The sequence below is a fragment of the Carcharhinus amblyrhynchos genome, chromosome 3 (assembly GCF_965287045.1).
Source record: "Carcharhinus amblyrhynchos chromosome 3, sCarAmb.v2.hapA, whole genome shotgun sequence".
Classification (NCBI taxonomy): Eukaryota; Metazoa; Chordata; class Chondrichthyes; order Carcharhiniformes; family Carcharhinidae; genus Carcharhinus; species Carcharhinus amblyrhynchos.
In genome coordinates, this window is record NC_137326.1 from 122148262 (window position 1) to 122170804 (window position 22543).

A 22543-nucleotide genomic window follows, 5' to 3' on the forward strand; every position below is an offset into this window, starting at 1 on the left:
GTGAGGTTTGTGGGGGCGGGGCAGATTTCAGAGCTTAGAGTCTGAATGGGAGCTGAAGCCATGGCCTTCAATGACGGAGTAAGTAAAATCAGGAATGCACGAGAGGCCAGAATTGGAGGATTCAGAGGGAATATGGAACTGGAGGGGATTACAAAGACAGGGAGGGGAAAGGCCATGGAGGGATATGTAAATGAGGATGATAATTGAAATATTAAAGTGTTGCTTAATCAGGAGCCGTTGTAGATCAGTGAGCAGAAGGTGGGGTAAAATTGATAATTGATGCAAAAATATTAAATTTCTAAGGCTGTTTTGTCACATTTTATTTAGTAGATATTAGAAAATTTTCTTTACCAAAACACTCTAAAGTAATTTTGACTTTGTCCTATTGTATAAAATGGATGATAGTGTACTGACAGCCCTTTTCACATCCCTTCTGATTTTGCTCCGATTTCAAAGAGAGATACTCTGGTCTTTCTACCCACTCCTCCTGGATTTGGACACATCTCTTAGAGGGAGGGTTTCTGACCCTCACTATGGAGGCCGTTTAAATCCAGGAGGTGAATTCTTTAGCTGGATTTTTGCAGTGGTCTGACCAAAGTGGGAGAATGGAAGTCTGGCAGTGGCAGAGTCCTGTATCCAGACATGAAACTGCATGGATCTTCTGTGCAGCCTGCAAGAAAGGATTCATTATCAGGCACTTTTATCCCTTTTCCTTCCGTGTGACAATGACAACTGGCATTTATATACCGCCCGTAACACAATATAACAAGGGGCCGAATTCTCCCAAAAAATTTCTAAGGGTGCAAATCTTCTGCCACAGTCCCCCTGCAGAGGAGTCGGAGAACTTGGTGCCCAATCAAGTCTTCGCTCACTGTGGTGGGATGGGAAAGTCTGATTGATTTATTATTGTCACATGTATTAACATACAGTGAAAAGTATTGTTTTTTGCGCGCTATACGGACAAAACATACAGTGTATAGAGAAGGAAAGGAAAGAGTGCAGAATGTAGCGTTACAGTCATAGCTAGGGTGTAGAGAAAGGTCAACTTAATGTGAGATGGGTCCTTTCAAAAGTCTGACAGCAGCAGGGAAGAAGCTGTTCTTGAATCGGTTGGTACGCGACCTCAGACTTCTGTATCTTTTTCCAGATGGAAGAAGGTGGAAGAGGGACTGCATGGGGTGTGTGGTGTCCTTGATTATCCTTGCTGCTTTTCTGGGGCACTGGGAAGTGTAGACAGAGTCAATGGATGGGAGGCTGGTTTGAGTGATGGATTGGGGTTCGTTCAGAATCCTTTGTAGTTTCTTGTGGTTCAGCTGAGGTGAATGTCTGTAATATTTCGGCCTAAGAGTCATAACGGCGAGAGTGGAATGTTGGCATTTATAGTTAAAGGAATAGAATATAAAGGTGAGGAAGTTTTGTCACAATTTTACAAGGCTTTGGTGAGACTGCGCCTGGAATATTGTGCACAGTTTTGATCCCTTATTTGAAGAAAGATGTAGTGGCATTGGAGGCAGTTCAGTGGAGATTCACTAGATTGATTCCAGAGATGAGAGGTTTGTCGTATGAAGAGAGATTGAACAGTTTAAGTCTATACTCGCTGGAATTCAGAAGAATGAGGGAGATCAAATTGAGGTATACAAGATGATAAAGGGTATGGATAAAGCAGATGTGGAGTGGATGCTTCCTCTTGTAGGGCATTCTAGAATGAGAGGCCTTAGGATTAGGGATACAAATTTAAGACAAAGTTGAGGAGAAACTATTTCTCCCTGAAGGTTGTGAATGCATGGAATTCACTATCCCAAAGTTTGGTGGATGCTGGAACAGTGAGTAAATTTAAGGAGGAGTTAGTCAGATTTTTAATTGGTAGTAGGCTGAGAGGTTATGGGGAGAAGGCAGGAAAATGGGGGTGAGGAGCATATCAGCCATGATCGAGTGGCAGAGCGGACTCGATGGGCTGAATGGCCTAATTCTGCTCCTATATCTTATGAACTTATGAATAATGGAGTGATCCGCACCATTCTCTCAGGTGCACACCGCATCGCAACATAAAGTTTCAGTGACCTCCGAGCCCCTCTGGCCATCACTATCTTGCCAGGTCCCCGTTAGTGGAGCCCAGTATTGATTCTCGCCGTTATCGTACCATTGCCTAAAGGTTGGTGAATTCTGTGTGCTGAGATTCAAATGGGCTGTACAGATTTAAATTTTACTTTAAATACGCCCGTCGGACTCAGGGTGTGATCCGGTAAGAGTCATTAGGAAGAGGCTTGGAAAATTGCAAGGTGTTTGGCGTGAAATGGATTTTTAGGCCTGCAAGCTATTCTCTGGGACCGGCACGATTTACTAATGACACGGCGAGCTCAGAGAATCACACCCCAAGGTGATTAAAGGCCAGATAAAAGTAAAATTCTGCAGATACTGGATATGTGAAATAAAATCTGAAAATGCTGGATAAACTCAGCAGTCTGGCAGTAATCTGTGGAGCGAGGAACAGAGCTGACGTTTTGAGTCGGTATGACCCTCCTACAGAACAAGCTTGGTGAGTGCTATCACAGTTGCTAAGAGCTTTAGGTAAGTTTTTCACTTTGCCACTGACACCTGGGTTTGGCTCCAGCACTGGCTGACAAAAAGGAAGTTCAATTTCGATCAGGCGTGAGATTCCTAAGCGAATCTGCCGTGCAAAATCATCTAAACTCCAAGGCGATTTGCACTGCCTCAGTCAAGAGGTCAAAACATATAGCTGTTATAAAAGATAAGGGAAATTCATTCTGCATAAAACCAATGCAATATCCAACCCTGGGGGGAAGGGTGGGATTCTCATAATGTGAGTAAATAGTAAAGAAATTCCATTTCTCAGCAGGGATTTCACCTGAAGTTCATTAGTTGGGGAGGCAGGTGGTGCAAACAAAGAACAAAGAACAACCCAGCACGGGAAACAGGCCCTTCGGCCCAACAAGCCCGCGCCGCCGCATCACCCTACACCTATTCTACCCTGCGTGTCTACGAATAGAACCCCTAACTTAGCCAGATTCAGGGGAGAATAGTGTCAATTTGGTAAAACCAATCAGCCTAAGAGCACATCTTTGGGGTGTGGGAGGAAACCGGAGCGCCCGGAGGAAACCCACACATCCACAGGGAGAATGCACAAACTCCCACAGACACAGGCCCAAATCCATGTATCTGCACAGCTAGCAGTGCTAGTCACCGAGCTGTTGCGGCGCCCGTCTACCGGTCCAGGATCAAGCACACACACCGACACGAAGTACTAGGCCACTCCCGGAACCTCCAAGAGTAGCCCACGCACGACCCACCGTGTGCATGCCCCTCGTTTGACAACGAGGTGGACCTCCACCTGCAGAATAAAAGACAAAAACGTTAATCACAAGCCTGCCTTTCCGGTGTCTCCCGAGGTTCTAACCCTTTTTTAATAACCCCTACCATAACCCTCCATCTTCGTTTCACTCATGTGCCTATCTAACTGAACCTTAAACGAGTCCAACGTTCCCGCCTCCACCACCCTAACCAGTGCAATGGTTAGCACTGTTGCCTCACAGCACGAGGGACCTGGATTCAATTCCAGCCTCAGGTCACTGTATGTGTGGAGTTTGCGCATTCTCCCCATGTCTGCGTGGGTTTCCTCTGGGTTCTCTGGTTTCCTTCCACAGTCCAAAGGTGTGCAAGTTAGGTTGATTGGCCATGTTAAATTGACCCTTAGTGTCAGGGGGATTAGCAGGGTAAATATGTGGGGTTATGGGTGTAGGGACTGAGTGGGACGGTGGTACAGACACGATGGGCTGAATGCTTCCTTCTGCATTGTAGGGGCTCTATGATTCTATGAAAATCCATACTTGTTGAAGTGTAGGAGTTTAATGCTACCTATACACGTTCCCCTGTGGGTGCTATAAAAATGCAGCCTGTTCATCAGTCACAGAATTCCTAATGCGCCATCTGGTTATGCAAAATTCTCAACCTCACCAGATGTGAACCATTTTCTACTATCTACATAGGAGAGAGAAACAAAAATGTCAAACCTGAATTGACTGTCTTTCAACAATAAGAAAAATTTGCATTTATATAGTGCTTTTCATGGCCATCTAACGTCTCAATGTGCTTTTCAGCCAAGGAAGTACTTTTTCAATGTGTGGTCACCGTTGATAATTTAGGAACATTAATAAAACATAATAAAGTGTAATAAACATTCAAAGGCAAAATAATAAACCATTTATCCTACAGTTGCTACTTTTTAGCCTAATGAAGTCTCATGTTGAGTGATTAAGATTTACTAATGATGCTAAATCCAATGGTTAATTAGGGAATCCTTTGAAGTTTCATCTACCCAGTTGGCACAGCATGTTTTCCAACCTTATGTTTAATACCTTTAAAGCAACAAACCCCTTGCTACATATTGTCCTTGCTTTGATCCCTCAAGAGGGATTATATTTTAAGGAATTTCTCCAGACAGAGGGTGGTGTATCTATGGAACTCATTGCCACAGAAGGCTGTGGAGGCCAGGTCATTGAGTGTCTTTAAGACAGAGATATTTAGGTTCTTGATCAATAAGGGGATCAGGGGTTACGTGGAGAAGGCAGGGAATGGGGATGAGGATCATATCAGCCATGTTTGAATGGCGGAGCAGAGTCAATGGGTCGAGTAGCTTAGTTCTGCTCCTGTGTCTTATGGTCTTATCAGCCATTGATGATAACAAGTTTTAATAAGGTTGGACTTCAGTTTGAACTGTTCTTGCGTCGGTTGCTACATGACCTCAGACTTTTGTATCTTTTTCCCGAAGGAAGAAGGTGGAAGAGAGAATGTCCGGGTGCATGGGGTCCTTAACTATGCTGGCTGCTTTGCCGAGGCAGTGGGAAGTGTAGACAGAGTCAGTGGATGGGAGGCTGGTTTGTTGAATGAGATGTAACTGGGCTTTTAACAGAGTACTAACTTCATTATTATTGCCAAGGACTTCTCCAGCCCGGAAGAATAAGTTATAGTTGTGGAATGTCAAATTTCTCCAACATGATAAGAAATTCCACATACTTTTAAAATAATATTTCCTTTAATTGTTAAATTTTTATATTGTTTTTAGTTTCTGCTCCAAATTCCATTCCAGAGATTAACTTGTTAAAGTTGTTCTCTTCCGAGGACTTTTCACTGCAAATGTGTTTATAGCAAAGGCACATTACATTAGTACTCAACCTTGTGTTCTGATACATTTACCCTCCACTCTTTGCACAGTAAGGTTTTTGGTTCTGCGATACAAAGGAGCTGATTGCAAAAGTGAAAGGACGCAAACTAGGCATTTCTGAAATTTAGCTATTACAAAAAAATCCTGCCTTCATCACAGCGCCATAGGCCTGAATTTTGTGGGGGTAATGTTGATAAGACTGTCAGCGTTTGCTGTCATTGATTGTTCTGAAACAGATCACAATGTCAGGTACCTGGCATGCACAGAATAATGCGACAATCCAAAAATTGCTGTCAATGAGTAAAGGCTACTGCCCAGGGTGAGCCGTGTTTTGTGTTTTAAAACCACAGTACTTTCTCATTGCAGGGGTGAGATTTTCCAGCTGCACTCGCCTCAAGGCCAGAATTTCCCACCCAAGGTCAACGGACTTTTGCTTGGTCCACCGAATTTAGTGCCCCGCCTGCTACCATTCCCGTGACGGGCGGGACAGGAAAATTCCATCCTAGGTTTTATTGAACTAATCATGAGGTTAGAAGCTTGTAGAGTGCCCCCCCATGGCAGAAATCACATGACTACAGCAAGCCAGATTGGACAGGGAGTCCCACTGCACTTCCAAACTCAAACATCTCACTTTTCATGTTGAACAAAAGACATAAACATTCCCCTTTTCCTAACAAAGAAGACACATTTGTATGCCTGATAATGTGTAACTGTGATTTATTCAAGTGACCCACTATACACCAACTGTTTTCTTGCATTGACAAATGTATGGTCCATTATTCAGTCTCTGCACCTGCATTTGATACACAGCTTTTAAACCACGCAGGTTTCTTAATGGTACACATGTGCAATGTCAGGGACTGTTTGTCTGGATGATGTTCCTTGTCTGAAGAGTGTCATTCCCATGTCACTTGTTGTTGCGGTTTCTGTTGTTGCTCCTTTGCCGTTGTTGGTGATCTGTGGACATCTGGGAGTGATGGTCATTTTGTCCTCTTGCCTTTCTCCGAATTGATTCAATTCCTTGATTGCTTGCCTGCGTTAATTTCTGCAGCTCTCCTTTTCTAAACTTAATTTACAGGACGTGGGTGTGGCTGGCTAGGTCAACATTTATTGACGATTCCTAGTTGCCCTTCAGAAGGTGGTGGTGAGCTGCCTTCTTGAACCACTGCAGTCTCTGAAGTGTAGGTACACCCACAGTGACAAGAGCCGGGAGGAGGATATTTACAGTGCCAATGCTAACTCACACAGTTAGCATATGCAGTCTTTGGTTTATGTTTGTTTTTCCTTGTCTTTTTTCATCAGCTTTGCTGCAGATTTGGACATTTTTCTCTGCCTTTCTGAGCTGTGTTGGTTTCTCTGTAGCAAAAACAGTGTCTAAAGGCACTATTTTAAATCTTGTGCTTTACACAATCTTTCATGCTCCATGACCATAGTGCTTTCTCACTAAAGGTCTCTATTGACCTGATTGCAAGATGGCGGCTTTCAGAGCTTCCTGCCTTGCAGAGGTCACATGACAACAGAAAGACAGATGGGACATGTTGTATTTCAAAACCCAAACCATCTCTTGAGGTCCCGTCAGACTTTCATCAATGGTAAATCAAATGAACTGATGCGAATGTTCACTCCAATGTTCTTAGTTTCATTGTAAAAACCCCGGGAGAAGATATTTGATTTGACTTGATTTGATTTATTATTGTCACATGTATCAACAGACAGTGAAAAGTATTGTTTCTTGCATGATGTACAGACAACACATGGCGTTCATAGAGAAGGAAACGAGAGAATGTAGGGTTATAGTCATAGCTCGAGTGTAGAGAAAGATCGACTTAATGCAAGGAAAGCCCATTCAGAAGTCTGACAGCAGCAAGGAAGAAGCTGTTCTTGAGACAGTTGGTACGTGACCTCAGACTTTTATATCTTTTTCCCAAAGGAAAAAGGTGGAAGAGAGAATGTCCAGGGTGCGTGGGGTCCTTAACTATGCTGGCTGCTCTGCCAAGGCAGTGGAAAGTGTAGACAGAGTCAATGGATGGGAGGCTGGTTTGTTGAATGAGATGTAACTGGGCTTTTAACAGAGTACTAACTTCATTATCATTGCTAGATATTTCTCCAGCCTGAAAGAATAATAGTTGTGGAATGTCAAATTTCTCCAACATAATAAGAAACTCCACATATTTTTAAAATAATATTTTCTTTAACTGGTAAATTTTTATATCGTTTTCATTCTCTGCTCCAAATTCTGTTCCCTAACAATTGACTCCCTTGGCAACAACCTGAGATTAAGCCAGTCTAATTGTAACCTTGGTGCCACATTTGATTCTGAGGCTTCCAACCTTATTTATGTACCATCACTGAAAATATCAATTTCCACCTCTGTTCCACTATCGGACTTTGCCCTGTCTCAGCTCAATAGCTGCAGAAATGCTCATTCATGCCTTTGTTACCTGTAGACCTGGCCATTCCAATGTGCTCCTGGCTGGCCCCCCGCATATTATGCTCTGTAACCTTGAGGACATGTAAAACTCTGCTGCCTATGTCAAAACTCGTAGTAAGTTCTGTTCCCCCATGACCCTTGTGCCCATTGACCCAAACTGACCCCTGCTCAAGCAATGTCTTGAGTATAAAATTATCATCCCTCCATGGTCCTTCCCCTCCCTATCACTGTAATGGATTGAACCAGGGCAGGACTTACTCAGTTAATCAGCAATGGCTTAGTGATATTATCGCTAGACTATTAATCCAGAAGCTCGACTAATGTTCTGGGACCTGGGGTTCAAATCCTGCCTCGACAGATAGAGGAATTTGAATTCGATAAAAAATATCTGGAATTAAGAATCTACTGATGACCATCGATCACGATTGCCAATTGTTGGAAAAAACCATCTTATTCACTAATATTCTTTAGGGAAGGAAATCTGTCGTCCTTACCTGGTCTGACCTACATGTGACTCCAGAGCCTCAGCAATGTGGTTGACTCCCAACTGCCCTCAGGGATGGGCAATAAATGCTGGCCAGCCAGTGATGCCCATGTCTCATGAATGAATTTAAAAAATTCAGGTGATTTACACACAGTGCAGATACTGTACTTGTATGGAATGTATACTTGTGTGGAAATACAATAATGTTTTGGTGAGAGATGTTACAAACATTGCTATAAGAGATGATGTGATCATTATCTCAATGTAGGTTTTGGGATCTTATTCATCACAAATTGACGCATGTGTTTGTTACATTACAACAATGACTACACTTCGAAGGTATGTAATTGGTTGTAAAGCACTTTGGGGTGCTTTGAAGCAATGAAAGGCACTACATAAATGGAGTTTTTTTAATTACTTGTTTAATAGAAGGCACAATTGTCATTAAAAATAAAGAGTGAATAGTCAGCATGCACATTGTATGTTGATTCACATGAATTTGATGCACATTTTGCAAGCTTGCTCAAGTGTTTCAGAGCAATATCTCAACTTACCAAACCAAACAAAATTACATCCCACTAGAATGAGTCTTTTGTAGGCCTTGTAAATATATTTTGTGCTATGATTGCAGTCTGCAGAATAAAATTGAGAAGGCTATTAGGAGATAAATATTGTGAGAGGGGTTGCAGCTGCTAAGGGAATTCACAGATTCCCCCAGTATTCAGTTAATGAAGTTACGTTAAAGTTACATCTTGTAACAAATGCACTTCTCTCTGCCTAGTTCTCTCTAGTCTCTTAGATTTATTCAGTATAGGCCATAGATATATTGGAGCCATTAATCTAAGAGTACAATGCACAATTTTACAAACGTGTCTCTCGGTATATTGTGCCTCCGTGTCTGTGCCTCGCTTCTCGCTCCCAGTAGATTTCAGTCTGTAGAAATGGCAGAGCAGAATCTATAGCTTCTAATTAGAGTAACTCTTCAGTGTGCTGCCTGGTGATTAATGACACTGTCCGGCTGTCAATTGTCACCTGAGTTCCAGCCTGTTCCTTCCACCAATAATAAAACCTTTATTAGTGAGCGTACACTGCAGGCATCTACACAGCCTTCAAGGCAATTGCAAAGCTATATAGCTCTTGTGAGATATTCCTAACCTTTGTTTTATTGAGGATTGATGGGACCACAGTATACATCCATAAGAATAAAAGCATCGACTGGAGGGTTGGTTGGATCGTGAACATTTTTACCCCAGTTTTATTTGGTGAAAAGTTGATGTTGCAATAGGTGAATTTTGGCTTTGATTTTCTTTGCTGCCAATTTGAAAGTACACGTATTCTGACATGTTTGTGGATGCCTTGTGTATATAATCTGAGATTGTCACATCCGTTGTAGTTTCCTGATGATATATCGGTCACCAAGTGGCCAATTTTAACTCTGCACTGTTGGTCTGGGCATTTAGCAGCCTAACCAGTGCTCCTTATGGGCACCGCTAGAGACTTCCAGAGCTCGATAAGAAAACATTTTTTATAGGGCAGCATGATGGCACAGTGGTTAGCACTGCTGCCTCACAGCACCAGGTAGCCAGGTTCAATTCTGGCCTCGTGTCACTTTCTTTGTGGAGTTTGCACATTCCCCCTGTGTCTGTGTGGATTTCCTCCAGGGGCTCCGGTTTCCTCCCACACTCCAAAGGTGTGCGGGTTAGATTGATTGGCCATGCTAAATTGTCCTTTAATGTCAGGGGGATTAGCTGGGAAAATATGTGGAGTTATGGAAATAGGGACTGGGTGGGATGTGGTTGGTGCAGTCTCGATGGGCTGAGTGGCCTCTTTCTCCTCTATTGGGATTCTAAGCCTGATCATGGATTTTACAAGGGCCTCATGCTGACTTATTGGTTCCTGTATTTGGATTGTGTTATCCAATCCTCACAGGAAGATGCCACCATTTTCTCCTCCCATCTACACAATTTCCATTGCTTTTGGCAAAAGAATTGCTCCTTATTGCAGTTTTACACAGGGGTAGTTTTTATCTCGCTCCTCTTATTAACTTGTATTGTGCATCATTGTGGCCTGGAGGGGGATTAGGTGACATCCTCCTTTTAACTGCAGCTTCTTAAGAAATTTCTAGAAGTAAAATGAATGGTGCCTGAGGAAAAGTCCTGCTCAATTTTGCTTTAATTTCTCTTTGGGGAAAGACCTGTCTTCTGCGCCTCCTCTCCATTAATGGGAAAACAGGGAGAATGAGTATACCGCAGTCTATCAGTTCTTGCTTCTTTTAAAGATGACATATTCTGATCTGTTGCTTCAGTTTTTATTTACTCTTTCATGATGTGGGCAGTTGTTGCCTAGTCCTAATTCTGCTTGAACTGATGGGCTATTTCAAAGGGCAGTTGAAAGTCAACCACATTTTTGTGGGTCTGGAATCATATGTAGGCCTGACATTTAGGCCTGACATGTAGGCCCAACCAAGTAAGGATGACAGATGGGTTTTTACAACAATCAATGATAGTTTCATGGTCACCATTGCTGAGACTGGTTTTCAGTTCCCGATTTTTATTAATTGAATTTGGTAGACTTGCTGTGAGTTGAACCCATTTCTCCAAGGCTTTAGCCTCTGGATTAATAGTCCAGTGACATTACCACTACACCACTATTTACTGCGCCACGGTCTACCAGGATCTGTCCAACTGGTGCTCAAATCTTCACGCTAAGTGCATGTGACTTTATTAGGGAGCATGGTGGCATGGTGGTTAGTACTGCTGCCTCACAGTGCCAGGGAGTCGGGTTCGATTCCAACCTTGGGTTACTGTCTGTGTGGATTGTACACTCTGTGTCTGGCCATGGGTTTCCTCCCACAGTCCAAAACTGTGCAGAATAGGTGTATTGGCCACGCTAAATTTCCCCTCAGTGTCCCAAGACATGTGGGATGGGGGGATTAGCGGGGTAAATATATGGGGTTGTGGAGATAAGGCAGGAGGATGGGCCTGGGTATGATTCTCTGATGGAGGGTCAGTGCAGAATCAATGGGCCGAACAGCTTCTTTCTGCACTGTAGGAATTCTATGATTCACTGTTGTTACAAGTTAAAAATTTAGTTGATATAAGGCTTGAGAAATTGTGAAACCTGGACACCTGTGGTTTACTCTGTGTCAAGTGAAATAAAGTGTTATTTAACTAGCATCAAACGATATTGGAATGTTGCAGTGACGTGAGAAAGCTTTCACAGGCTCCTGAATTTAGATTGCATTTTCGACGCTCAAGCAGCTTCTAAACACTTGAAAGTGGAGCCATCTTCTTAGCTGAGCTGCTGTTGTGAGTTATGGGACAGGTGACCATGTGCATGCTGCCTATAGTTCACAGGCTGGCGATGGGACTCGAAGGACATTTCATGTTCAGGAGCAGGAAGTCCCACCAGGAAGGCTGAGCTGCTGGGAGCGGGGATCAGGAATTCAGCTCTGCTCAAGCTCAGTTTTCTGACCAGCCATTTCACAGGTCAGAACGTGGGAGCTTAAGCACTGACAATGTTTTCTCAGTGACTGAGACTCTCCGCTTAAACTCAGACTCAGAAAATTAACCATTATATCAGATGAACATTATATATTATTTTTCTCCTTCACCCCACTCAGGCATTCTTTAAACAAGTCAAATAGCCCTTCAAGACGTAACAATTTGCATTATAATCTCATTTGAGTGAGGATGCTTGTATTATAGAATGGAATATTAATAACATCTGACACTTTGGCAATTCCTACGGCAACCTGCTCAGGCGGACCTGGGACAAGATGGTGGCACAGTGGTTAGCACTGCTGCCCCGCAGCTCCAGGAACCGGGGTTCAATCCCGGCCTTAGGTGATTGCCTGTGTGGAGTTTCACATTCCCTGCGTGTCTGCGTGGGTTTCCTCCCGGTGCTCCGATTTCCTCCCACAGTCCAAAGATGTGTGGGTTAGGTGGGTTGACCATTAGTATTCTAAGATGTGTAGATTGGAGGGGTTAACAGGATAAATGTACAGGGTTATGGAGATAGGGCAGGGGGATAGGCCTGGGTAAGATGGTCTGTTAAAGAGTAGTGCAGATTCAATGGGCTGAATGGCCTCCTTTTGCACTGTAGGGATTCCATGAATGACAGATATGCTGTCTGCTCCATGAATCAACCTTTGACACATCCAAAAATCCTGTGGTCAGAGCACCTGCATACTTCAGTTTGGAGTACATCCTATTTTCCTTTAGCTTTATCGGCATGCCCACCTCGGCAGGGAGAAAGGATACCACTGCAACTTCTTGAGTCATCGAACGTGAAATGCCATATCAGCAAAGGTCAGGAAATAAAATGTGAAAATAGATCTTCAATTTCAAAGGTAACCATTTCCCAGATTGATTGACAGCCACGGGAAATTGCAAGATCGACTCTCTTTAGGCACACCAGCACATTGGGATACAATTCTAGGAAGCAGGGTTTGCAATTTCCCATGGAAATCAATCACAAAGAGGTGGTACCAGCAATATCACCTCTCTGCGGGGAGACGATGACCTGCTGGTATTATCACTAAACTATTAATCCAGAAACTCTACTAATGTTCTGGGGACCCAGGTTCGAACCCTACCATAGCAGATGGTGGCATTTGGATTCAGTGAAACAAAAATCCGGAATTAAGAATCTAATGGCGACCATCTGGTTCGCTAAGCTTCAAGCTTTTAGATGTCCAGATCACCAACAACCTGTCCTGGGCCCCCCATGCTGACACTATAGTTAAGAAAGCCCACCAACGCCTCTACTTTCTCAGGAGACTAAGGAAATTTGGCATGTCAGCTATGACTCTCACCAACTTTTACAGATGCACCATAGAAAGCATTCTTTCTGGTTGTATCACAGCTTAGTATGGGCTCCTGCTCTGCTCAAGACTGCAACGAACTACAAAAGGTTGTGAATGTAACCCAATCCATCACGCAAACCAGCCTCCCATCCATTGACTCTGTCTACACTTCCCACTGTCTTGGCAAAGCAGCCAGCACAATTAAGAACCCAACTCACCACAGACATTCTCCCTTCACCTTCTTCCATCAGGAAAAAGATACAAAAGCCTGAGGTCATGTACCAAACGACTCAAGGACAACTTCTTCCCTGCTTCTGTCAGACTTTTGAATGGACTTCCCTTGCATTAAGTTGATCTTTCTCTACACCCTATCTATGACTGTAACACTACATTCTGCACTCTCTCATTTCCTTCTCTATGAACGGTATGTTTGTCTGTATGTTAATACATGTGACAATAATAAATCAACTCAAATCAAATTCAAATAAATGTCCTTTCGGGAAAGAAATCTACTGCCCTTACCCAGTCTGGCCTACATGTGACTCCAGAGCCACAGCAACATGGTTGACTCTCAACTGCCCTTGGGCAACTAGGGATGGGCAATAAATGCTGACCAGCCAGTGACAAAATGTCTCATAAATGAATAAAAACAATGCAGGTTTCCATAGCAATACTGAATAGGGAGGACTAGTAGAAAATGAAGTCCTACATTCACCTAGATTGTGGCAGCATTATGCCCCAAAAATTGGAGGAATTTTGCCACTTCAGTGTTAGCTTGTGATTGCTAGTGTGTATTTCTACAGCCTATACAATCCAACTGGCTCAATTTTTGCATTTACTGAAAGTAATTGAAGAAAGGCTCAACCATCATGAACAAACCCTCTACAAATTCCAGGGCTTTTAGTGACCATATTGGCTGCCTGTACATGCAGCCCATTTTAACTGCCTAAGATAAAATTTGAAACATACGACACCTTAGTCACAAAATATATCCATGAACCTACTGTTTTGATCTTTCAATGTCTAAAATGCCTCTCTCTGAAGTCTCTGGCTTACCCTTTGCTCTGTTCACGCATCTTGGTTCCTTCAGCAGGTACCGAGGCCTGATAGTTTTTGGGCCTTCCTATTTTCTTTCCTCTCAGACCCTTTGGTTCGAATTAGCCCTGCCTTCAAAATGCTGCCAGTCCCTGGACTTCCCCGGTGCTCCCAGGACATGGTTGTAGTTCAAGGGTGTGGCACGTACAGGGTTGTCTGAGTACAGTGCTGCCCATACAGTGATGTAAGACAGCATATGAATCACACCCAGGGTCAGTCAAGTGTTGGACAGAGCTGTGTGTGTTAACAAGCACGAAGACAGCTCATGGCTTGCACCTTTCCTCTATATTTGTAAACAGCTCTAAGAGTTTGGTGCTGCTGAAGTCAATGGACTTTGAGTTGGCTGACTGCAGATAACTCCTAATTCTAAAAAAACAAGAGATTAGGTTTCTAAAATTAATTCGTGGGACATGGGCTGGCCAGCATTTATTGCCTATCCCTCGTCACCCTTGAACTGAATGACTTGGTAGGCTATTTCAGAGGGCAGTTGAGAGTCAACCATATTGCTGTGTCTGGAGTAGAGGTAGGCCAGGCCAGGTAAGGACGGCAGAGTTCCTTCCCCCAAGGACATCAGTTAACCAGATGGGATTTCCTGACAATCAGCAATGGTTTCATGGTCATCATTAGATTGTTAATTCCAGGTATACCAGGTATAGCTGGTGTTATGCTTTTGAAATCTCATGAAACTTTCCCAACCTTGTGCACGCAGACATTTGACTTTGGATGAGACCTAGCCATACCCAAATTCTATATTGCATTATGGGATATGCGTTTTGAGCAACTCTCCCGTCCCTGATATGTTTGATGTATCACTTCCCAGAAAAAATGTCTTTGTGAGCAATCACTTCTGATTTATTCAATATTCAAAGTATGGCTTATACATATTTATTCAAAGAAAAACCTTTTCCTGTATATATCTATATTTATATATTTTATATTTAAAATAAACTGAAAGTACTTGTGTGCTTAAAAATATTAGCAAATTACCAATTTAAACCTAGTATTTCCTTGTGTAAAATGTATAGCTGGTAAACAATGTTGTGATGCATCTCCATTAGATAAGATGAGAGGGTACAGCCTTACAGTAAAAGGACCACCCTTTGGAACTGATATAAGGAGGAATTTCTTCAGCCAGAGGGTGGTGAATCTGTGGAATTTATTGCTACACAAAGCTGTGGAGGCCGGGTCATTGAGTGTATTTAAATCAGGTAGGTTCTTGACTGGTAAGGGATTCAAAGGTTACAGGGAAAAAGTGGGAGAACTTATCATCCATGATCAAATGGCAGAGCAGACTTGATGGGCTGATTGATTTAAATCTGCTCCTATACCTTATTGTCTTATGACATTATTGATATGAGCTACGGCAGCATGTTACTTAATTATTTCCTCTCATCTCACAATAATTTTATTTCCAAATTTCAAAATACTTGCATGATGATCAGAGCTTGTAAGAAATGATTTGAAGGAGCCAGCTTCATTAAATGCGGTTTATATGTCTGAGGGAAGTGTAATTGTACAGAAATATAAACTCCTGTACTTGAACATAAGCTGTCATTCCAAAGCAACCAATGAGATGAATGTGATTTCAATAAAAGGTATCGCCCATTAAATTTAATAAGATTTAACCAAATCTTAGAATAATCCACTTAAACACCAACGAGAAAAGTATTATCAAAGTAAAGGGTCTGTACAACTCAATCTATATGCATTTTCACAGCTAATCTTTGCAAAGAGCATTCAACATTTCAAAGACAGTGGCACAGTGGTTAGCACTGCTGCTTCACATTGACGGGGACCCTGGTTCGATTCCTGGCTTGGGTCACTGTCTGTGCAGAGTGCTCCACTTTCCTCCCACAGTCCAAACGATATGCTAGTTAGATGCATTGGACATACTAAATTCTCCCTCAGTGTACCCAAACAGGCGCTGGAGTGTGGCGACTAGGGAGCTTTCACAGTAACTTCATTGCAGGGTTAACCTCTTTAACCTGTGCTTAACCCTCTCTCCACTCACTTTGGCTGCACCTGTAAAGACTTGATTACCTGTTAAGACTCACATTCCAACCATTACCTTGTAATTGAGTTTGTGTCGATATATGCCCTATTCGTGAAAAAAATCCTGCACTCACCTAATGAAGAAGAGTGCTCCAAAAGCTCGTGCTACCAAATAAACCTGTTGAACTTTAACCTGGTGTTGTGAGACGACTTACAGTGCCTACCCCAGTCCAATGCCAGCGACTCCATAACACTGTAGGGTTAATGTAAGACTACTTGTGACACTAAAAATAAAATCTTTTACTACTGTGTGAACGCACAATTGTCTTCCAAATCGTCCTCCAGAAAAAGAATTTACAAGGCTTTGAAAAATTTCATACAATCAAAAACCCATGTCTACAAACAATTTGCATTTCTCCAAGTGCACTCCAGATTATTAAAATACTTCTCGGTGTGCTCTGGAATACATGAATTTGCTCTCCTGAAACAATTCAAATTGCAATATACTGGCTCAAGATAGCCTGGGATTGAGGTGTCCTTGAGCTGGCTGTGAATTTCTGCTCAGTTATTTTGGATGTTAGTTTGGATATGTTTTGAATTCTGTTGAGTCCACTCGTGGTGCTACCTGATTTGGGCCTCCCAGGCGCCTCTTCACATGATGGTAGAGCTCTTTAGCTCTAAAGCCAAATACTATGGGGCACAGGCACCGGGGTAAGATAGAGAAAAGAGGGATGTTGATCAGATGGAGCTGGGTGATGACTTCCACTCTGATGGCCCTATTTTTGAAGAAGTTGGAGTACACAATGTAGTTTGCGACGGGTATGAAATACAGGAAAAGCTGAAGGCCGTGAAGGAGCACGGTTTTGCGCGCGCGCACTTTTGGAGAAGTCTGACGGGCTTCTTTGTATATCATGCAGTAAGAGAAGACTATGGTCACTCCGCTCGCCAGGAAGGTGAGAGCAAGTACGGCTTGCTGGATTTGAAATAAAGCAAAGGAAGTTGTGAGAATCCCTCCTTCAATTGGAGGGAAGATGCAGTGGAAGGAGTCCACAAGCAGCGTGGGGGGCCCGGCCACGAGGAGCATCAGTAGACATACCGAGGGGTACAGCATTGCTAAGATCCAGAAGAGGACGATGATCTTCTGAGTTCTACCAGAGGTGCAGATGGAACGATAGTGCAGAGGCCAGCAGATTGCTACGTACTTATCCACCGCCATAGCAGTGACAGTAAAGAAGCCACTGATGAAGCTGGAGAAGACCAGCATGTAATTGAAGAGGCACAGCAGGATGGGCATGCTGACGACAGCTGAGTGCATCACTGTTGTGGCCATCACCAGGCTTAAGTAGACCAGGTCACTTATAAGGAGGCTGGCAAGTAGCAGGTGCCTTGGTTCCTTCCGGAGAGCAGAAGTCCGGAAAATGGTATCCAGCACGGCTCCGCTGAAGAGCAGTGTAAACATTAAACATATTCCCGCAGGTAGCAATACAAGCCATGAAGGGCAATCGAGGTACGCTGTGGTTCCATTGAACGAAGAAACGTTCAGCATTTTCGAGCACCTCTTGAAAATCATGGAGGCTTCAGGTTGTCCTCTTGGAAGTGTTTTGTTCCCTTCCTCAGTGCTTTTTGAAGAAGGTTAACACGGAGGTGGTGTTTTTCCATCGCTCTGTGAGAAGGCTGCGCAGAGGAAGCGACTGGTTACATGGCAGTTTTGAATTAAAAAAAAAGACCCAGTATGAATCAAAAAGCAACACATCAAACCAAACGTGATCAAAAGGAATATGAGGATAAAGATCTTGTGAGGCAGACTTTGAGCATTACGAGCTATGTAAAGGATGCATTGCTTTAATGTTGCCAATTTATAAGCGAGGGAGAAAAGAACACGATTGATTTTTATATCTCACAATGAAAGAGACTCAAACTTTTGAAAATGAACACAAGGGAAGGTCGCTGGTATCGTTTTCAGGCCCCCGTATTTCCTCAGTTTGAACTTTGTAGAGGAAATGTTAAATAGTACAGGACAGGGCACCGTTTCAAAGATAGGTAAATATTGGTTGATATTCATGATTAATATTCATGTAAAGAGAGTTTGTAATTCCCTAATAGTTCCCGCATTAGAATTGCAAACTAATTCCCTTATTATCACCTACTGAGATCATGTGATAACGTTACCGTGCAGTGGTGTGATCACAATAGCCGTTTCAGGAAGTCACTGATGTGCATTCTTTGAAAGGAATACTCCAACCTCCACTTCAGAACATAAGAGCAAGGTAAATGGAAGCAGGAACAGACCTCGAGTTTGCCCCGTCTGTCAATAGCATCATGGCTAATCTTCTACTTCAGCTCCTTCCTGTGATAACCCCTCATGTCTTGAATGAGGAATCACTGATTGACCTCTTTGTAGGACTGGTTGAATATGAGCTAATTAACCAACCAGGTGGAGTCTATATGTCGAGCCTTGTATAAAGCAAGCCCCTGAGTGGGTCCATTATTCCTTTTGTCTCGATTGGGACCAGAAGTGTGCACCACAGGCTTGTAGTTCTCTTTGACTTTAGTTTATGCAATAAAAGTACTGTTCCTTTACAGCCGACTCCTGGAGTTTTTATATTTTCCCACCAATTCCATGTTTTCCCAAGAGATCAAAATCTATCGATCCCAATCTTGAACACTCAATGATAAAGAACCCTCTGGAGCAGACACTCCTAAGGCATCAGTCACTGAGTTTCCATCATAGGGGACTGGACCAGGTTTTGGAAATAAAGAAGCATATTCTTCCTCTGACCACATATTTGATCCACAAAACTTTACTCTCTTGGGTGTATTGCATATGGATCTTGTAAGCAATGGCATATCTTCTCCCTGAAGATTACAAGCAGATGTTATGACAGAATTCTATGATCAATTTGCGGGACAAATTTTAGCTTGGTTCCATATGAGGATGTATCCTGACATAATTACTCAGCTGTCATTGTTAACAATTGTATTTTAGTAAAGCTATATCAATAATGAAAATGCATTTCATTCATATATCATTCTAGATGCACAAAGTGGGTGGAAAGAAAGCTGACAGTTATGATGCTAAGTCACTAATAGAGATAAATGGTTTTGATCTAATTATCATTGTGAAAATATAGTTACAAGGTTGTGAAATAAATATTCCAGGATGCACAAAGAATAAGTTAGGGACATTAGAGAGGAAGAATCTGCATTCTCTAAGTTAGGGGTTCCATTCGTAGACACACAGGGTAGAATAGGTGTAGGGTGATGCGGCGGCGCGGGCTCGTTGGGCCGAAGGGCCTGTTTCCCGTGCTGGGTTGTTCTTTGTTCTTTGTACTTGTTTGTTCTCCCCCAAAAAATCTAAGCATTCAATGGTTGGGAAAACGGGAGAGTTTCCCACCCATTTTTTTTAGACGTATTTACCTGATCGATTCTCCAACATTCTGAGCATTGCAGAGTGCCTCAGCAGGATTCACACTGGTAACTGGTGGGTGGGGCCTATTGCCACCTGAGACACTGGCAGCATAGGACTGAGTGGGCCATTGTGCACACGCCGATCTGTCGGAGTGGAGATCAGCGCATGCGCAATGGCCCCCCATTTTGGGTCTCCCCATCATCAGCCTTCCCATTCACTAGCCAGCCCTGCAAGCCCCCCCCCACCTCCCCCCACAGCCCCACACCCCCCTTCTGACCCCCTCCCCCAATCACTGGCCTCCCGGATCTCCCCGAGTCAGCCCTATATCCCCACTTCCCCACCAATCAGCTGTGATCTCCACACAGCCTGTCCCCCGTCTGACCCAAAACCCCCATCTCCGTCAGCCCTAGTCTCTCCCACACCAATGACCAGCACTGGCCACCCCTAACTGTTGCAACCCTCCCTAATCCAATGGCCAGCCCTGACCTTCCCCACTCCCCCCACCATGATGGCCAGCCGAGAGACCCCTGGACAATCCATACCCCCTCCCAACCTCGATGGTCAGGTCCGATCACCTCATTTCCTCCTCTTCCAGCTATCTCGCTTACAGAGTGGCAACAGGTCCTCCACCCCCACTGATTGTCCGCCAATAAACCCAATCCCCTCTGGAACCACTGCTAGTGGGCAGTGCCAGGGTGCCAGGCTGGCACTGCCCAAGGGGCAGGCTCCCATACCCCAGCCTTCCAGGAGCCTCAATGGCCTCTGTTCACTCCAGTAGGATCAGCATGCCTGTTCCCCATTAGTGGGAACCAGTCATAATCGCTGCTAAAAGGAACCATTTATGGGCCCAGAAAACGCCCCTTTCAATTTGATAATCAGCTCTGCGTGAATTTCCAGTGCAGAGCTTATTACACTAAAGAAAAGCACCTGGGTGACTCATGAACCTCACTACAGATTCCCCCCTCCCCCACCGTCACCATCCCCCTGGGGTCTGTCAGCCCGCAGAAAACACTGGTGGAAGTAGTGGGCCCCCTAACAGTAGTTACACCATTGGGTATGAAGTTATTGGAGCATATAACTGAGGCAATGTAATAATTGTGGGGGGCTTTAATTTTCACCTGACTGGGTCAGTCAAATTGGCAAGAGTGTTCGAGAAGATGAGTTTGTAGAATGTTATTGTGTAAGTTTCCTGGAGCAATGCATTGTGAACCTGACTATGGATAAAGCTGTAGAACTGTAGTAGTTAGATGGCAAGGTGGCGCAATGGTTAGCACTGCTGTCTCACAGTGCTGGGGCCCTGAGTTCAATTCCGGCCTCGGTTGACTGTCTGTGCGGAGCTTGCACGTTCTCCCCCTGTCTGCGTGGGTTTCCTCTAGGTGCTTTGGTTTCCTCCCACAGTTCAAAAATGTGTGGGTTAGGCGGATTTGCCATGCTAAATTGCCGCTTAATGTCAGGGCGATTAACAGGGTAAATACTGTGGGGGTTTCAGTGAGGGGTCTGGGTGGGACCTTTGTCAGTGCAGCTCGATGGGCTGAATGGCCTTCCTCTGCACTGTAGGGATTCAATGATTCTATAACTAGTATTGTCGAATGAAGCAGGGTTAATTAGTAATGTCTTACTAAAAGATTGTCTGGGAAATAGTGATCATAACACCAGAGAACTCCATGTTAAGTTTGAAAGTGATATAATTGAATGACAAACAAGGATCTAAACTTAGATAGAGCCAATTATATAGTTATAAGGGAAGAACTGGTTAAGCTTGATTGGGTAAATAGATTAAAAAGTACGGTAATAAATGAACAGTGGGAACCATTTAAATAAGCAATTCAAAATGTTCAATAAAAATACATTGCTTAGAAAAACAAAAACTTAGCAAGAAAGACCCTATGATTCGGGCAGGAGGTTAATGACAGTATTAGATCAAAAGAAGAGGCTTACAATGTCGCAAAAGTGACTAGCAAGCCTGAGAATTAAGAGCATTTTGGAAACCAATATTGGACCACCAAAAAGTTACAAATAAGGGAAAAATAGAATAGTAAACTAGCCGGAAATATAAACAGATTGCAAGAGCTATTTTAAATAAATAAATATAAAGGAAGAGAGTAGCTAAAGTAAATGTTGGTCTCTCAGAAGCAGAGGCAGAAGAAATTATCATGGGGAATGAGAAAATTGCAGAGACATTGAACAAATATATTGCCTATCTTCACAGTGGAGGTCACAAGTTGTTTATCAGAAATAGAGGGTGGTCTAGAGCCTAAATAAAGAGGAAATTAAGATAACACCAACAGAGTAAAAGTATTGGAGAAACTTAAGGGACTAAAAACTGACAAATTCATTTGTCTTGATGGCCCGTACCCCAGCATTCAGAATGAGAGAACTCCAGAGTTAATGGATGCACTAACTCAGATATTTCAACGTTCTTGAGATTTGAGAATGGCCCCATCAGATTGGAAGTTGGCAAATGTTGCACCACATTTTCAAGAAAGGAGGATGAGATTAAAAAATGAACTGCAGACCAGTTAGCCTAACATCAGTCTGTGGGAAAATGTTTGAACCTGCTGTTAAGGAAGTCTAAACAATGCACTTAGAAAAATATCATATGATTAGAAAAGTCAACATGGTTTGACAAACAGAAAATCCTGTTTGGCAAATTTATCAGAGTTTTTTGAAGTTGTAATTCATAGAATCATAGAAATTCTACAGTGCAGAAAGTGGCCATCTGGCCTATCGAGTCTGCACTGACCACAATCCCACCTAGGCCCTACCCCTATATCCCCACACATTTACCCACTCACCCCTCTAACCTACACATTTCAGGACACTAAGGGGCAATTTTACCATGCCAATCAACCTAACCCACACATCTTTGGACTGTGGGAGAAAAATCGGAGCACCTGGAGGAAACCCGTGTAGACATGAAGAGAGCGTGCAAACTCCACACAGACAGTGACCCAAGCAGGAGTCAAACGCAGGTCCCTAGAGCTGTAAAGCAACAGTGCTAACCACTGTGCTACTGTGCCACCCCAATTGGCATGGTAGATAAAGGAGAACCAGTAGATGTAGTATACTGGGATTTCCAAACTCAACCTGGTGCCCAGAAAAGGTTAATCGACAAGATAAGAGCTCATGAAATTGTGGTTAATATA

At 43.3% G+C, this 22543-nt stretch overlaps 2 protein-coding genes across 2 annotated transcripts in view; one reads left to right on the top strand and one right to left on the bottom strand.

Annotated features, from left to right (window-relative positions):
• Window positions 1-22543, top strand: part of dner (delta/notch-like EGF repeat containing) — a 302806-nt gene that overhangs the window by 41944 nt on the left and 238319 nt on the right. The gene's annotated exons all lie outside the window — the stretch shown is intronic.
• Window positions 16566-17534, bottom strand: LOC145341592 (putative G-protein coupled receptor 148). The gene has a single exon (XM_080186561.1). It carries the CDS (start codon window positions 17532-17534, stop codon window positions 16566-16568), a length of 969 nt encoding a protein of 322 aa, XP_080042687.1.